General features: G+C 34.5%; 1 protein-coding gene across 2 annotated transcripts in view; it reads right to left on the bottom strand.

The window, feature by feature from the left end:
* Positions 1–15,490, bottom strand: part of LOC117168859 (protein IWS1 homolog) — a 205,172-nt gene that overhangs the window by 102,965 nt on the left and 86,717 nt on the right. For both annotated transcript variants that reach the window (XM_033354728.1, XM_033354729.1), the window contains exon 3: positions 4,893–5,253. In XM_033354728.1, coding sequence (XP_033210619.1) covers positions 4,893–5,253 — 361 coding nt within the window. The remainder of the gene's footprint in view (positions 1–4,892; positions 5,254–15,490) is intronic.

The following is a 15,490-nucleotide window of genomic DNA, read 5'->3' on the forward strand; positions in this document are numbered from 1 at the left end:
CTACAAGCTATCTAAGGATGGTACTATAGAACGCCACCTCAAGGTAGGCCTAGTGGCGCAATCTCTTGGTCAGGCCGGAAACTTATCAATCCACCCTCGTATTACGATACGAGGACATCCACCATTTCTGGCCGTGTGTCGCATACTATTTTTTTCGTCCCTGGCCGAAAGTACGTTTATTAAATTAATATTATTGAAAATAATAGTGTTGTCGGCTGCTAGCTTGCACTCGACTATATAATAGCTATTGCTTTAACTTTTGTGGCTAGCGGCAGCGCACCCTATAGGCCACTTTATGTAGTGCAACGCACAGACTTTAATTACAGCGATCAGCTGATTTATCATATGTAGTAGATAGAGATTTGACGCCCGTCCGACTTTTGCAAAACTGAGGCGAAACTGAGGTTTTGCTGGTCGGGGCGGGAATCATTAATACAAACACAGACTAATGAAGTAGAAAATTCAAGTTTATATCAACCCAAATAAATAAATAATGTGGATAGATCTGCAGGCAGCTAAACTCTATAATTCTTTCTCTTCGGGTTCTCAGTGTTCTTTCGTAGGATTGAAGGATACGGTCCCTATTCTGTCGAAGACTTTCCAAGTCTAGGTGCTCTCACAGTCCCCCGAAGACGCATTCCGAAAGAAACTGCTTGATTTGAAGAGACCAGTTGTATTTGCGGCAAGATGATGGAATCAATGCCAATTGTTTTAATCTTTGGAAGCAAATCTGAGGTAATCTTTCATTCGGCATAGCGAGAATTTTCTCTAATAAAGAAAGAGCTGCCTTGAAAATTAAATAAGATAAAGGTATCTTTCCTATCTCAGTTCTTACAGCGTAAACTGGAGCGTATGTTAGGAGCCCCAAGCTTTTTTTTATAAAACTTCAATTGGGACTTCTCCAATACGGGACAGTATAGCAAACCCCATAATTCCGAGTTTTATAACAATGTACTAAGTGCCATATTACGGAAAAGTATGTCTTTCATATACCACGAGTCGGATTTAGAGGCTGATAAAATACCTAGATATTTAAAGCCTTTCACAATTTCAATCATCTTTCCTGCGTATTTGAATTCGGGGTAGTTTCTTCGTCGTCCTTTTTGGAAAATCATAATTTTCGTTTTTTCTTCATTCACAACAAGACTGTTCTCAATACAATACAAAATTTCGCACTGACTCCTAAAGAGAATATCTTATGCCATAATTTCGCATAATTTATAGAAGGGAAGGCATTCTTAACGTCAACAAAAAAAGCAAAAAGTTTGCCTCCTGGGCGTCTAAAGTGAATCTGTATGCTTGAATTTAAAGTGAAGGTGTTGGCAATACATCCTCTCCCCTCTCTGAACCCTGCTTGCCATTCGGGGATTGAATTCGTTAACGTAGCCCATTTCTGTATCGCTCAGTTAGGATTTGCGTGAATATCTTTATCACAGAATTCATAAGCGCAATACATCTGTAATTTGATGGAATTGACCTATCAACTTTTTTGAGTAATATAAAGACGACAACCACCCGCACCGATGAAGATAGAATTTCTTCGGATTCTAGAATTTTATTAAATAAATTTTTTAAATATAAACACCAGTTCTGCGGCAACATTTGATAAAATTCATAAGATATTGAGTCAGCGCCTGGTGTTTCCCATTTTTACACTTTGACAAGCTTTGAGAGAGCTCAGAAGTGGAAATTTCTATATCTAATGTTGGGTGTCTAGCATCAATAAGTAGCTCGTTATAAAGCGACCGTGCACGTAAGTTTTGCAATAAAAATTTGTTGCATAAATATGAGCTGATTCAATTACTAGTGGGTGAACGGAATCTAAATTTATTAATTGCATTCCAGAACTCTTTTTAATTTTTTCAGGAAGCTAAGGTATCTAAAATTGAAGATTCATATGGTTTTTATTTTTTGTTAGCATTTGATTGTATTTCCTTTTTAAGATTTAAAAATCTAGCTTATAAATATAAGCAAAGGCAGATTTCCTGCATTTCCTAAGACCAGCCCTGAGTTCTCTCTTAAGGTGGTCTCATTCGGTGTCAAACCAAGGTTTTCCTCCTTTATCTTTTTTTGAATAGTGTTCGTGCTTCATTTTTGACTTTTCAGCTGCCTCTTAAATGGTAGAGGTTAAATTATCATTTAAGAAGGTTACATTATTATTGTTAGACAGTTTAACCGATCTGACACAGTACATAAAGTTTTGAAAACTATTGGCATTTTCCTGTTGCCATTTTAAAGAAGAAGAAACCTTGACTTCACATAAGACTGCGTCGCTTTCCTGCTTCCGCTCGATAGAAAATTCCAAAACAATCGGCATATAGTAAGAATTTGTCACTATATAATATGCATTAAAGTTCAAGGCGAGATGTATAAAATGAAGTTTAAAAAAACATAAATCAATAACAGAGTTACTCAGTGCTCCTGTGAATGTAAATTGAGCCGGGTAGTCTTTTTCCGTTCTACTGTTTAAAACTGTATAGCCATAACTTTCTAAAAGGTCGATTAAATGCCTACCGTTTTTGTTATAACTTTATCTAGCGAAGTTCGTTTTAAATAAACATGCTGGCACGACCTGGGTATACTTAAATTATGCACCTGACCGAACAATAAACTTCGTGCAATGATTTTTAAATTGGACAAAGAGAAAGTTTTCCTCTTAAAAAAGAATTTGGTGGATGTAGCATTCTTCTTAAAAATTGTTGCTAACCCCCCTTAGTTCTACCCCTTTCTCAATCTCTATGCGAATTACTATAAACTATTTCAAAATCATCCAGTTCATTTCTCTGTATTAAAAAGTCTGTGATAGGGGCTGCTTTCTTAATGCGATGATTTTTATTGTTGAGCGTGGAATGTCCTTTGCATTTTATTGACTTTGTCTTTCTGCTTATTTGATTGTGCAGGCTTTGACGTTACGGTGTCTTTTATTTGGTGATTTATTTTCGTAGCTGTCACGTGGTTGGTTATCAACTGTAACATGTTCCACATTATCCGAAAGTTCACCATCCGCTGTGAATAGCCAACGTAGGTTTGATTTAAGTTCCTCCAGAGTCTATAAACGATTGGTTACGACTAGGCCATTTTATTTCAGTTGCACGAGTCACCCCTAGTCTCGCAGTTTGGTTCGAAATGGTCTGAGATTTCGCCTGGTGTCCCGCTCTTCTTTTTTAAAGTCGTTTGAAATTGCTAATCCCATTTTTCCCAACTCCTCTAGTTTATCAAAGAGGAGAGATTTCCATCTAGGGGACGTGCATCGGGCAATTACGGGACGGTTACCTGTGAGCTTGCCTAATTTGTAAATCGCTCCTATGTTATGATCCGAAATTTGCATATTTAACTTCTTGGAAGGTTTGCATTTTTGTCTTCAGCACTTCCTGGTCCTTTTTAATTTTGTTCTGCATCCCTTTTGAGGCGAGAGTACGATGCTTTTAATGATTTTATTTCAGATTTGGTCTCTGCTGTGTCCGAGCTGATTTTAAGTAACAGTTATCTATCTGTAAAATTCTCGTCAAGTTGTGACATTTTGACTCATAAAGCTCACAATTGTCAATAGTGAACAAGCTGGTTCCCACTAAGCAAGAGAATTCTATCACACAATAACTCGAAGCACTTGCTCTTACGGCACTGATCAAATTTAAAGGTGGTTAATAACAATGTATCCAGTATGCACATCACCAATAAATTGAACATTCATATAAAATAGATCTCGGCTTTTCACTACAGAAGTGGATGCACATATATTTATCATATTTCCCACTAACAAAGTTTGTTGGCTTACGGAGAGGAAACACGTCCGGCTCACTCCAACGTTCGTACGGAACTCAACGAAACGTGGAAGTAATTTGACTTATTTACCATTCAAAACATTCAGTGAATTGGTTTCCAATCCAAAAGGGCGTCCTCATGCAACTCGGTGGTGAATTTTCAGTGTATTACTAATTTTTTTATTTTTAGAATCAGTCTTCTACTCTATTATAAATTTAATGATTAAATATCTTGTATTTGTGAATAGAAAGCTTCGAATTATATGACTCTACTAGGTTTTAAGTCTAGAAGACACAGTGTTTATTTAAAAGTTTATATTTTCTACAAAAGATGGTCAAAAATGCTTACATTTTACAAAATGACGATCAATTTGGAATGTTCTTACACTGGCTATAATGAAAATTAATGTAATAAAAATTACATAGGCCTTTAATTGACTTACCTGTTTGTTTATCATATGTAACTTATATTTTCTAATCTATTTGTTATTTCATTTTTAGATTTGATCAATTTAATCTTTAACTATACTTAAATAATTAGAAAATAAAGAATATGAAGATAAATAAAATAACTATGATTTAAAAGACATGTTTTTGTTACGGTTTTCTTTAAGCATTTCGAGTACTAAGATGCGCGTTCAAATTTGAGGGCGAAAAAATATATGGTTAATTGAATTTAATCGACTTAAACGTCTTAATATCAAATTTGTTGATTTTCAAACTTTTAATTTTTAATGGTGAAACCTCAAAAACTGTATATTTAAAAACTAATCTTTAGAAATTAAAAGCGTATTCGGTTACCCTGCCCTGGTGCACTCCGATATGCAGGATAAACGAATGCGCTATAAGACTGAAAAATGAAACAATTTGTAAAATAAAAACTTATTACATTACATTTGAAAACATTCAAAAGACTTTTCAACTGAAAATGTAAAAATTTCCCAGTCGAAAAATAATTTGAATCATTTGCCGCTTTTTCATGACCTCGAAAAATTCCCAGCCATTTCACGGTTTCCTGGTCTAGCAGATAAACTGTTATTTCACTTAGGGATTCGACTTTTTGAACAATTTTAGTGGTTCAGATTTGCTACGAAAACGTGATCTTAATTTATAAATTTGATTTTAGCTTACCTCCCAAAGAAGTTTGAAGAGACTTTCCCTTATTTTCAACGAAGGCAATGACCGATCCGGCATAGGAGCCAACCAATCAGTAAGAACGTTGAGAACGTTATGTTCTAAAAAGGCCAATTGCAAATCATGTTTCTTTAACTGAGACAAGACTTTCGGTAACATGGCTATTTTATTTGTGGCCGGTTTGTTTTGATGATTCAATTTTCGATCTTCTTCAGAAGCATTTCTCATATCAGATAATAATTGGGCAATTATATCATCATTATCGTTAATAATGTCAATATCTTTTCGTTTTCTTCGTCGTGATTGCTCTTCTTTTTTACGTGCCAACATGCGATCAAAATCAGATAAAGAGTCATCTCTAGAAAAATAAAGTTTAAAATAAATATCTAAGCATCAGAATTTCTAAAAAGCATTATTAAAATAGCATTATTAAAAAATATATAACGGTTCATTATATAGGCTTTTTTTAATTCAATGGTAACTTAACACGAAAGTGTGTGAAAGGATTTGAAGAGAAAATAAATTTGTAAAAAACAAAGATACTGCTTTGTAATTTTCTCACTATTGGTAAAATTATTAAGATTTACCAGAAGTAATTAAAAACTGTTTATTTCATACTATCTAAACAATTCTTAAATCCAAAATTACATTTTATACTATTGTTTATCTAAAACCTGCATTAAAAACTGCAGGGCCGCGGAAGTAGTAGGGACAGAAAAAACTATTGTGGGTATAGGGTTAGCTACCACATCTTTACCGGTAGGGTCGATATCACAAATGATAAGTATCAAGGAGCTTTGATATAGACCTAAAGAGGTGTCACTAGCATCCGATGATTTGCAATTCAAAAAAATAAAATCAGTTAATTCCTTTTTTCGGATCATCAAATGACTTCTTTGTCATTTCGATGTCTTACAATTTCCATTGCTTGACACTAGTAGCATAGCATCGGTCAGCAAACCCATTTAGGAAGAAATAATTCGTGTATAATTTTTTGATTCAGTTCGATTACAAAAATAGAAATTAATTTCGTTGAAAAATGAGAAAAATGATACTATTTCTACAGTGATTAACCCGTGATACCACATTTCATCTGGGCATACGTGTTTACCACACTTGTGCGATTTGGGATTTTTCATTCTTTAATTTTAATAACTCGTGCATAAATAAACTAAATTTGAATATATATATTTTTTAGGGTAAAAATTACTGATAAATGCAATCGCGATAACAAAAATTCATTTGAGCAATTATTAAATAGTAAAAATTTTTTAAAAATTAAAAGAACTTTTCTGAAATGTAATTTTTTTGTAATAATTGAAATCGTACTTTAATTTTTTTCAATTTAAGATAAAAACATTTTTAAAGGAAAAATTACCGAGCACACATTAAATAAAATATAAATATTTTGTATGGTTATCTGACAATAAGGTATTTTGAAAACATAGCAAAATTAGTCAATACTTAATCTAGAAGGGAAACACATTAAAAAATCTAATAATTAATGAATAATAACATTGTTTATTGATAACACATTAAGAATGGTAAAATTTTATTATAAAATATTAATACAAATCTAAACGTATATTGTTCTACACTTTATTCCGCACAGTAGTGCATGCAACGCATACTGCATCACGATGCTGGTCGCCAAGATTTCCAATGTGCCAAGCTCACCAAGCTCACCAAGGTGCCAAGCTTTCACTGGTTAATAACCTGAAAAGCATCCCTGCGTGTCAACAATATGCTAAAATACTTGCGGACAAAATGCAGAAGGCGGTCGTCCTTGGGTCGCTCCGTGTCCTTAGGGTGCACGAGACTTTTGCCGGATCGTCGTATGGTTCCGTTACAGACTGTAATCATCTATCTTAATTTCGTGATACGTAGTTATGGCTGAGATTTTACCGCGATTTCGCTGGGATCGGGTGCAGTTTTTCAGATTAATACCCACCACTGCGAAATACCGCGGTTGTCATTATGACAACGGATAATTTTCCAGAGATGTTCCCGACGGAATAACTCCTACGCGGAGGTGCACCAATCTTGCCGAATGCTGAATGGCACCTAGGCGAGGCGTCTTTAACGGTGACTAGGGATACGGGACGAACTTTCAGAGAAATGTATTATCCTTGCATGCGAGACTCCACACTAGAGACAGTTGACGGACGGACACTTTAATGCTCGTGGTAACAACAAGGACGCCACGAAACGACTAAGAAGTTGTAGATGCGGTTCAAAACAATCGAACTCGCAGAGCACCCGACAATTTTTTGACAAACAGTGTAAATTATCCTAGAGTTCGAGTTGCTGAAAATAATTTAGATGGAAACACGATGACGAACTGGCAAAACGCCAACATTGAGTGGACGGATCAACTTAAAGATGACTTCCTAGACAGCTACGATGCCACAATTATCCCTGCGCGTATGCACACTCTGTGGTGCCAGAAGCACCCAGCACCCAGAACTCCAACGTTACGCATCAGTCATTGCGAAATCAACGCGTCTACCCCTTGAAAACTGGACATGTGTGAGAAGCGCTTCCCTAACCACTACTTGAACAAACTGCAGACGAAGATGAGAAGACATTGATACCAGTCGTGGAAAGCAGACACCTTCTAAGAGATGATAGCGATTAGAAGTCCAGGAGAAATGTTGACATACAGGTTACTCCTAAGCCCCAAAATCTAACTAAATGGGATGCCACCCTTCGTGATGATACCTCGGAAATATCCGATCTGTGGACCATCAATTGTTTCGTTTTTGGTGCTGCGAGAGTTTTGGATGATTCAAATCGAAGCCCAAAACTGACGATGGATTAAAAACCCAAGACCCCAAATCAACTGAACAAGCAGATTGGTTGATAAAGACAAAATGCGTCCCGTGTTCAGTGTGTGATTGAATACATAACATCTGGTAGATCGTTCACGGTAAGGGTTCGGAAGTTCGCCCACAAACTGAGGATCTTCAATTGCACACTACACAAGTAAAAGCTGCTGACAATCGTGTGTAATATTGTTAAGAAAATACGGGGTTTATCGGATTCAAGGAGGAGAATACAGAAGAAGGAGCAATGGATAAGGGAGAATCAACAGTCTCTTATTGACCCATTGCACCTCTTCAGCGTTCGAACAGTTTCTGTCAAAAATTCACCCAATCACAACGAAGTAGAGACTTTTTGAAGAGGGGTATCATCCGCTTCAAGGAGTTTTGCGACAACCTTATAACATCTGAGGAGAAATGTCTACCAATCTTTGCGAAAGGGGTGAAAAAAACACTCAGTGGTCCGAAGAACTTTTCTGCTGCAGAAGCAGATGGTATCAAGAACTTCTGGTGGAAGGAGCTTACTTCTACATATCAATATCTGGCCCGGTGTTATGTGGCTGGTATTAAAACGCACTATACTCCTACCGAAAAAAGGCAGCTTGCCAAACCCAGAGAATTACAGGCCAATAACTTGTTTGATCACATTGTATTAAGGATCTCTACAACGGTCCTAAACAATAGGATTGTTCAAAGAATTCAGCCTTTGTGGGGAAGTATGTACGAACAACGCGTCTGGAAAAAGGTGTTGCAGGCTTTTGAGTCGACCTCTCGTAGACTTATCATCTGTGTGCTGGAAAGCTTGAAGGTTCATCATCACACGACAATGAAAAACGTCACCTTCCAGAGGGGCGTTTTAAAGGCGATACCATGAGTCCCCGGTTTTTTGCAGCACACTTCAGTCTCTATCCCTCACTACGAAATTCTTCTGGATACCCCTGTAGCGACACTAATGATCGCGAGCATAAGGACACTCATGTATTTTATATGGATGAGCTGAAGATCTATGCTTCTGGTGCAAGCAAACTTCAACTTGCTTTAAATATTGTTAAGGAGTACACAGGATATGTGGTATGGACTTTGGATTGGGCAAGTATGCCAAAATTAATCTGAAGAGCCCCTAGAACACATACTAACTGGGTGTCCCATCCACGAAGGAACGACGTATCTCTACCGGTATAATTCGGCCCAGAGAGTGTTTTATTACCATTATTGTCCTTCTTAGTGTTGGCCATGACCGTGCCCTGCCGAACGCTCCGAGAAGGACATAGTCAATTTTACACAACGAAAAGTACAACATTTTCTACAACTACAATTTTCGGACAGCAGTCTCCGTTGCAAACTCGAGGCCTGACATCGTTCTCCACGACTTCGAGAAACGCACTATTTTCGTGATCGAATTCTAGGCTCCGGCTGACTGCATCAGTGGTCGGCAAACTACTGCTTCGCTGCAGCCCTAGCTGTCACGGCACACAGTGGTCAAAATCCCCAAAAAGCTGTCCATAATGCACAAAAAAAAAATTCCAAGTACATTTAAAGATTTAAATAAGTGCAGTGGTACCCCAAGCATCGTTTGGGAACGATAGCTAAGGACACGTGCTTGCCTAAGCCTGTTTCTTCCTTTCTTGTTTACAAACGCCGAACGCATCGAAACGCGTGCACTTCGCGAGTGATAAAAGCAGTTTTTCAAATGTACATTGTTTTTTAATGGAGTTATAATTTTCAGCGAAACAACATGGATTGTTCTAGTGAATGTAAGTACTTGAAAAAATAGCGCAACAATAATAGATATGACAAAGATAAAGGAAAAAGTTCGGGGTTTGAATTCTTATATTAATTCACGTTAATGAAAATAAAGTTTAAAAAAGTCTTGCTAGGTTGGCCCTGTTTTCAATTCTCAATGGAAAATTACACATTCACGTGAAACCTATTTGAAAATTAGCTGCCCAAAGTTGCCCGTTTGGGCTTGTCACATTATCTCAGATAGATTGTACAGATGCGCTCTGAAACGCTCCTTGTACAGTGCACGTTATTCATACGGTAACATCGTAAACTTTTGTTATTTCACTGTTCTATTAGCTTCAACTAACGGTATAAACATACAAAACCGCGAATTTGTTTAACCCGAAAGGAATTATTTGAATTAGTCAAAGGCAAAACTTCTGAGAATGCTGAAAACTGCTACGTTTTTATCGAACGTTGATTTGATTTTGATTTTCTAATATACGATCTAATTTTTTGTAATGTAAATTGCACGTCACTCTTAAATCTGCACTTCTTGCCTCACGACAATAAGCATAAGTTCATACCCACAAAGTCCAAAAACCCCCGAGTAATGGTTTTTGTTAAAAAACTAAATGTTAATGAGAATCTTCCACCATTTTTTTGTGAGACTAATATTAGATTCGTAATCCGCGACCCCAAAAACCTTTGAGGTATCAATTTTGTTGCAAAGAAAGCAAAATTCATCAAAATCATCCACCATTTTGTATCCGCCATTTTTTTTTAATATCAGATTGATAATCCGTGACCCCAAAAATCCCTTAGTAATCATTTTTGTTATAAAAAAATCAATATTTGTGAAAATTCCTGCCATTTTGTATCCGCCATGTTTTTCCAAACCAATATCAGAATTGTAATCAGCGATCCCGAAACCTCTGAGTGATCCTTTTTTTCAGAAAAAATGATCAAAGTTGGTGAGAATCCTCCACCATTTTGTGACCGCTATTTTTTTTTCAAAAATCAATATCAGATTCGTAATCAGCGAAGCCGAAAACCTCTAAGTGATCTTTTTTTCATAAAAAAATTAAAATTTGTGAGAATCTTTCGCCATTTTGTAACCGCCATTTTTTTTTTTTGAAAATCAATATCAGATTCGTAATCAGCGAACCCGAAAACCTCTAAGTGATCTTTTTTTTCATTACAAAATTTAAATTTGTGAGAATCCTCCGCCATTTTCTAGTCGCCATTTTGTTTTTTTCAAAAAGCAATATCAGATTCATGATCAGCGACTCCAAAAACCCCCGAGTAAGAAAATTTATCCCAAAATGATGACATTAATGAATTATGGCCAGCTTTTTCGAGATTTTGACCACTGTGCGGCGGGTCAAGTCAAAATCTTGTGGCAGTACCTGCCGCCCCCAACAAGGTTCAACCCGCCATGGACGCTTCCATTATTATGCAATTCAAGTAATGGGGATTAAAATTTTTTTAAAAATTCTCGATTTCAAAATTAGCTTTCTGAAACCTCGAAATTTAAAATCGGAGAATTCTTGCGACCACAAGGAATTAAAAAGCGCCTTAAAATACTAAAAATCAATGCTATATAACACTTTTGGTTTGAAATTGAATTTTAATTCTAGGCTTATAAATCGCTAATATGAGAATTTAAAGAAAAATTCATTTGTATCTTTTTATTCACACTGAGTATCCCGTCTAACAATGGACCCCTACCGAGGAGAACCAACCCATTTTAGGAAAAACGTAGCGTTGACGAACAAAGCGCGGCAGGCGGAAAAATTTCTTGGGTCTAACCTGCCCTTACCTGAAAAGTGGGCAAAAGGTTTGCCGACCACTGGACTACATCACTGCGAAGAACAAGGGAAAAAAGGAGTGATATCAAGACCTCAAAAGGGATCTGCAACGACTGTACCTAAAATATTCGATTAAAGTAATTGTCCTTGTGATCGGTGCACTCGGAAGTACGAAAATATCACTGGTTCCTGACTTTAAAGGCCATACCCGCGTGCCAAAAATATGCAAAGGCACTTGCGAGATGGATGCAAAAGTATGTCATCCTTGGGTCGCTTCGTGTCCTTAAGGTGAAACGGTAACTTCCTCCAAATAGTTTCAGCAAAACCACTCGCAAAATAATGCATAAATTCAAATTTTGTTTTTTGCATTGTTAAAAGTAAATCGAAATCTATTGCGGGCTTCTCTTAAAAATAAAATTTTTTCATTTTAAAAAATTTTTTTAGATTATCTGATTCCGAAAATTTTGGATGTTAAAAATGGGAAAAGCCCGCCATATTGAAAGTATTAATAAACATAATATCAATAAAAAAATTAAATTATTTATTTAAACAAGGTTTTGCTGAAAACAAAGTAAAATGAACCAGGAAAAATTCTGCAGAAAACCGGTTTTTTAGTTCACAGCTATACCGCCACTGGTCACTACTAATCTATTCTTGACTTGAGACTATCCTTGCGAAAACTGCAATGTCGGTAACATTGGAGAACTTATACCTGCGTATACCTCAGAGCGAGACGAAGCCCTTGCTTATGACTCATTATTTGAGAAAATATAAAATTATAACAAAGATATTACTGAATTTCCAAAGTTATTGAAGTATTTTGAATTAATACAGCGGAAAAATATACTAATTTCACCATTTATTCCAGATCAAATAATGTGAGATTCTTTCAGAAAGGTTTTCTTTCTGCCAAACCTCTTGAAAAATAATGAAAAATTTGCAATTTTGTTTATTTAATGTTGATTGATATACTTTTATATTTGGCGGGGTTCTCTCGAAATTAAATTGCATTCGAAACTACACCTTTAATATCAATAAAATAAAAGTGATTATTAATCAATTTTCCTTTCCGTAGATTTCTGTAAAAAAGTGTTCTTTTTTCTACCAAAACACTTGAAAAATAATGCAAAATTGGCAGTATTGTTTATTTAATGTTGATTTATATACTTTTATATTTGGCGGGCTTCTCTCGAAATTAAATTATATTCGAAACTAAACTTTTAATATCAATAAAATAAAAGTGATTATTAATCAATTTACATTTCGGTAGATTTCGGTAAAAAAGTGTTTTTTTTTCTACCAAAACACTCGAAAAATAATGCAAAATTTGCACTTTTGTTTATTTAATGTTGATTGATATACTTTTATACTAGGCGGGCTTCTCTCGAAATTAAATTATATTCGAAACTACACTTTTAATATCAATAAAATAAAAGTGATTATTAATCAATTTATATTGCGGTAGATTTCGGTAAAAAAGTGTTTTTTTTTTCTACCAAAACACTCGAAAAATAATGCAAAATTTACACTATTGTTTATTTAATGTTGATTTATATACTTTTATATTTTGCGGGCTTTTCTCGAAGTAAAAATATATCCCAAACTACAGTTTTAATATAAATAAAATAAAAATGATTATAAATCAAATTATCTTTCCGTGGATTTCAGTAAACAAAGTGTTTTTTTCTAACAAAACACTTAAAAAATAATGAAAATTTGCAGTTTTGTTTGTTTAATGTTTGATTGATATACTTTTACATTTAGCGGGCTTCTCTTGATATCAAATTATATTCGAAACTACACTTTTAATATAACTAAAATGGAAGTGATTATTAATCAATTTATCTTTCCGTAGATTTCCGTAAATAAAGTGTTTTTTTTTCTACCAAAACACTCGAAAAATAATGAAAAATTTGCACTTTTGTTTATTTAATGTTGATTGATATACTTTTATACTAGGCGGGCTTCTCTCAAAATTAAATAATATTCGAAACTACACTTTTAATATCAATAAAATAAAAGTGCTAATTAATAAATTTACCTTTCCGTAGACTTCGGTAAAAAAGTGTTTTTTTTCTACCAAAACACTCGAAAAATAATGCAAAATTTGCACTTTAGTTTATTTAATGTTGATTGATATACTTTTATATTAGGCGGGCTTCTCTCGAAATTAAATTATATTCGGAACTACACTTTTAATATCAATAAAATAAAAGTGATTATTAATCAATTTACATTTCGGTAGATTTCGGTAAAAAAGTGTTTTTTTTTTCTACCAAAACACTCGAAAAATAATGCAAAATTTTCACTTTTGTTTATTTAATGTTGATTGATATACTATTATATTTGGCAGGCTTCTCTCGAAATTAAATTATATTCAAAACTACACTTTTAATATCAATAAAATAAAAGTGATTATTAATCAATTTATATTTCGGTAGATTTCGGTAAAGAAGTTTTTTTTTTCTACCAAAACACTCGAAAAATAATGCAAAATTTGCATTATTGTTTATTTAATGTTGATTTATATACTTTTATATTTTGCGGGCTTTTCTCGAAGTAAAAATATATCCCAAACTACAGTTTTAATATAAATAAAATAAAAATGATTATAAATCAATTTATCTTTCCGTGGATTTCAGTAAACAAAGTGGTTTTTTCTAACAAAACACTTAAAAAATAATGAAAATTTGCAGTTTTGTTTGTTTAATGTTTGATTGATATACTTTTACATTTAGCGGACTTCTCTTGATATCAAATTATATACGAAACTACACTTTTAATATAACTAAAATGGAAGTGATTATTAATCAATTTATCTTTCCGTAGATTTCCGTAAATAAAGTGTTTTTTTTTTTACCAAAACACTCGAAAAATACTAACTCTGATAATTTTCTTTTTATAGAAAAAAGTCATAAGGATAAATTGTTTAAGTTTCTGAGTACTATGAATAACCGTTCATTGAATTTTGAAATCTTGAAAAAATGTGGTTTCAAACATTTTGAAAATATGCTCACATTTTGAATTTTGATCCAAAATAGCTGGGTTACGAACTTGTTCTTTCTTTTTAGACCTTAAAAAAGTGTGCCAAAGCAGAATCCAATCTGATAAATTTTTCAAAAGTTATCGTGCCTACAGAATACAGAATACAGACAGAAAACATCTTCGTAAAAATCGTTTTTCTGACTCAGTGGGTCTCAAAACGTGGAGATTTGATGAAAACTGACAAAGCGAAATTTTACATAAAACCAATACCTTCTCATTAGAATGAGAATGTAAAAAGACCATTACATTCGAAATTGCTCTGACTTCGATTATATGAACAGCAACACATTATTAAATTGAACAAAATTTAATTAAATTGTCGAGTTGGAGGAATATGAAACTTTCAAATATTTTAGATTTTAGCTTTACGATTTTTCACCGTGATAAATTGCAAAATTACCAAAAAAAACGTGTTTTGTTCATAAAATCAGATTTTGTGGGCGCATAGAAGTTTTATAAACACAATTTTATTAATTTAATTTTTTTTCTTATTGGTTGCGAATAAATTATTTGATATTTCACGCGCATATTGTGTATGCGAGATATTTGTCAATTTTCTATATTTTCCTTCAACTGAGCAGGTAAGCCGAGAAACATGGTTTCATAAAAATGGTTGAATATTGTCTGTCTCTCTCGTTGCTAAGTTTCTCTTTCTAACAGGTCAAAAATTTTACCAACCGAATCCTACCAATTTTCGGGTATGAGGTTGTCTTCATACTTGCCAGGGGGCACTAGACTGTATTTCCGATTTTCTTATAGATGTCACTGCAGTCATTGCCGTGCTCAGCCAAACCTACCGTTTCGCCTTAACACACACGGGGCTTTTGCCGGATTGTCGTTGTGATTTTATCGTGCCCTGTGACCACTCATCTCACGGTCGTAAGACGTGGGGGATCCTGCAGTGGTCGTTTAACCCTTTTTTGAAAATTATATATATCAGGTTGTTCGTTGTTTTGGCTATGCTGTAATTTTTTCACTCCCTTACCCCACACCTACCCTAAAAACTTTCAGCATAAATAAAAAAAATTCGTGCAAAATGTCAGAAAAGACGGTTCATATAACCACTTGCCCCCGAGCTGTTGACATTTGTCATGGAAAATGCAAGCATTTTTCAGCCCTCTTTTCTCGAATACTCATAACTTTTCTTGAAATAGACATGAATGAATTAAACGTGCCTGAGCTGTAAGACATAATG

The sequence above is a fragment of the Belonocnema kinseyi genome, chromosome 3 (assembly GCF_010883055.1).
Source record: "Belonocnema kinseyi isolate 2016_QV_RU_SX_M_011 chromosome 3, B_treatae_v1, whole genome shotgun sequence".
NCBI lineage: Eukaryota > Metazoa > Arthropoda > Insecta > Hymenoptera > Cynipidae > Belonocnema > Belonocnema kinseyi.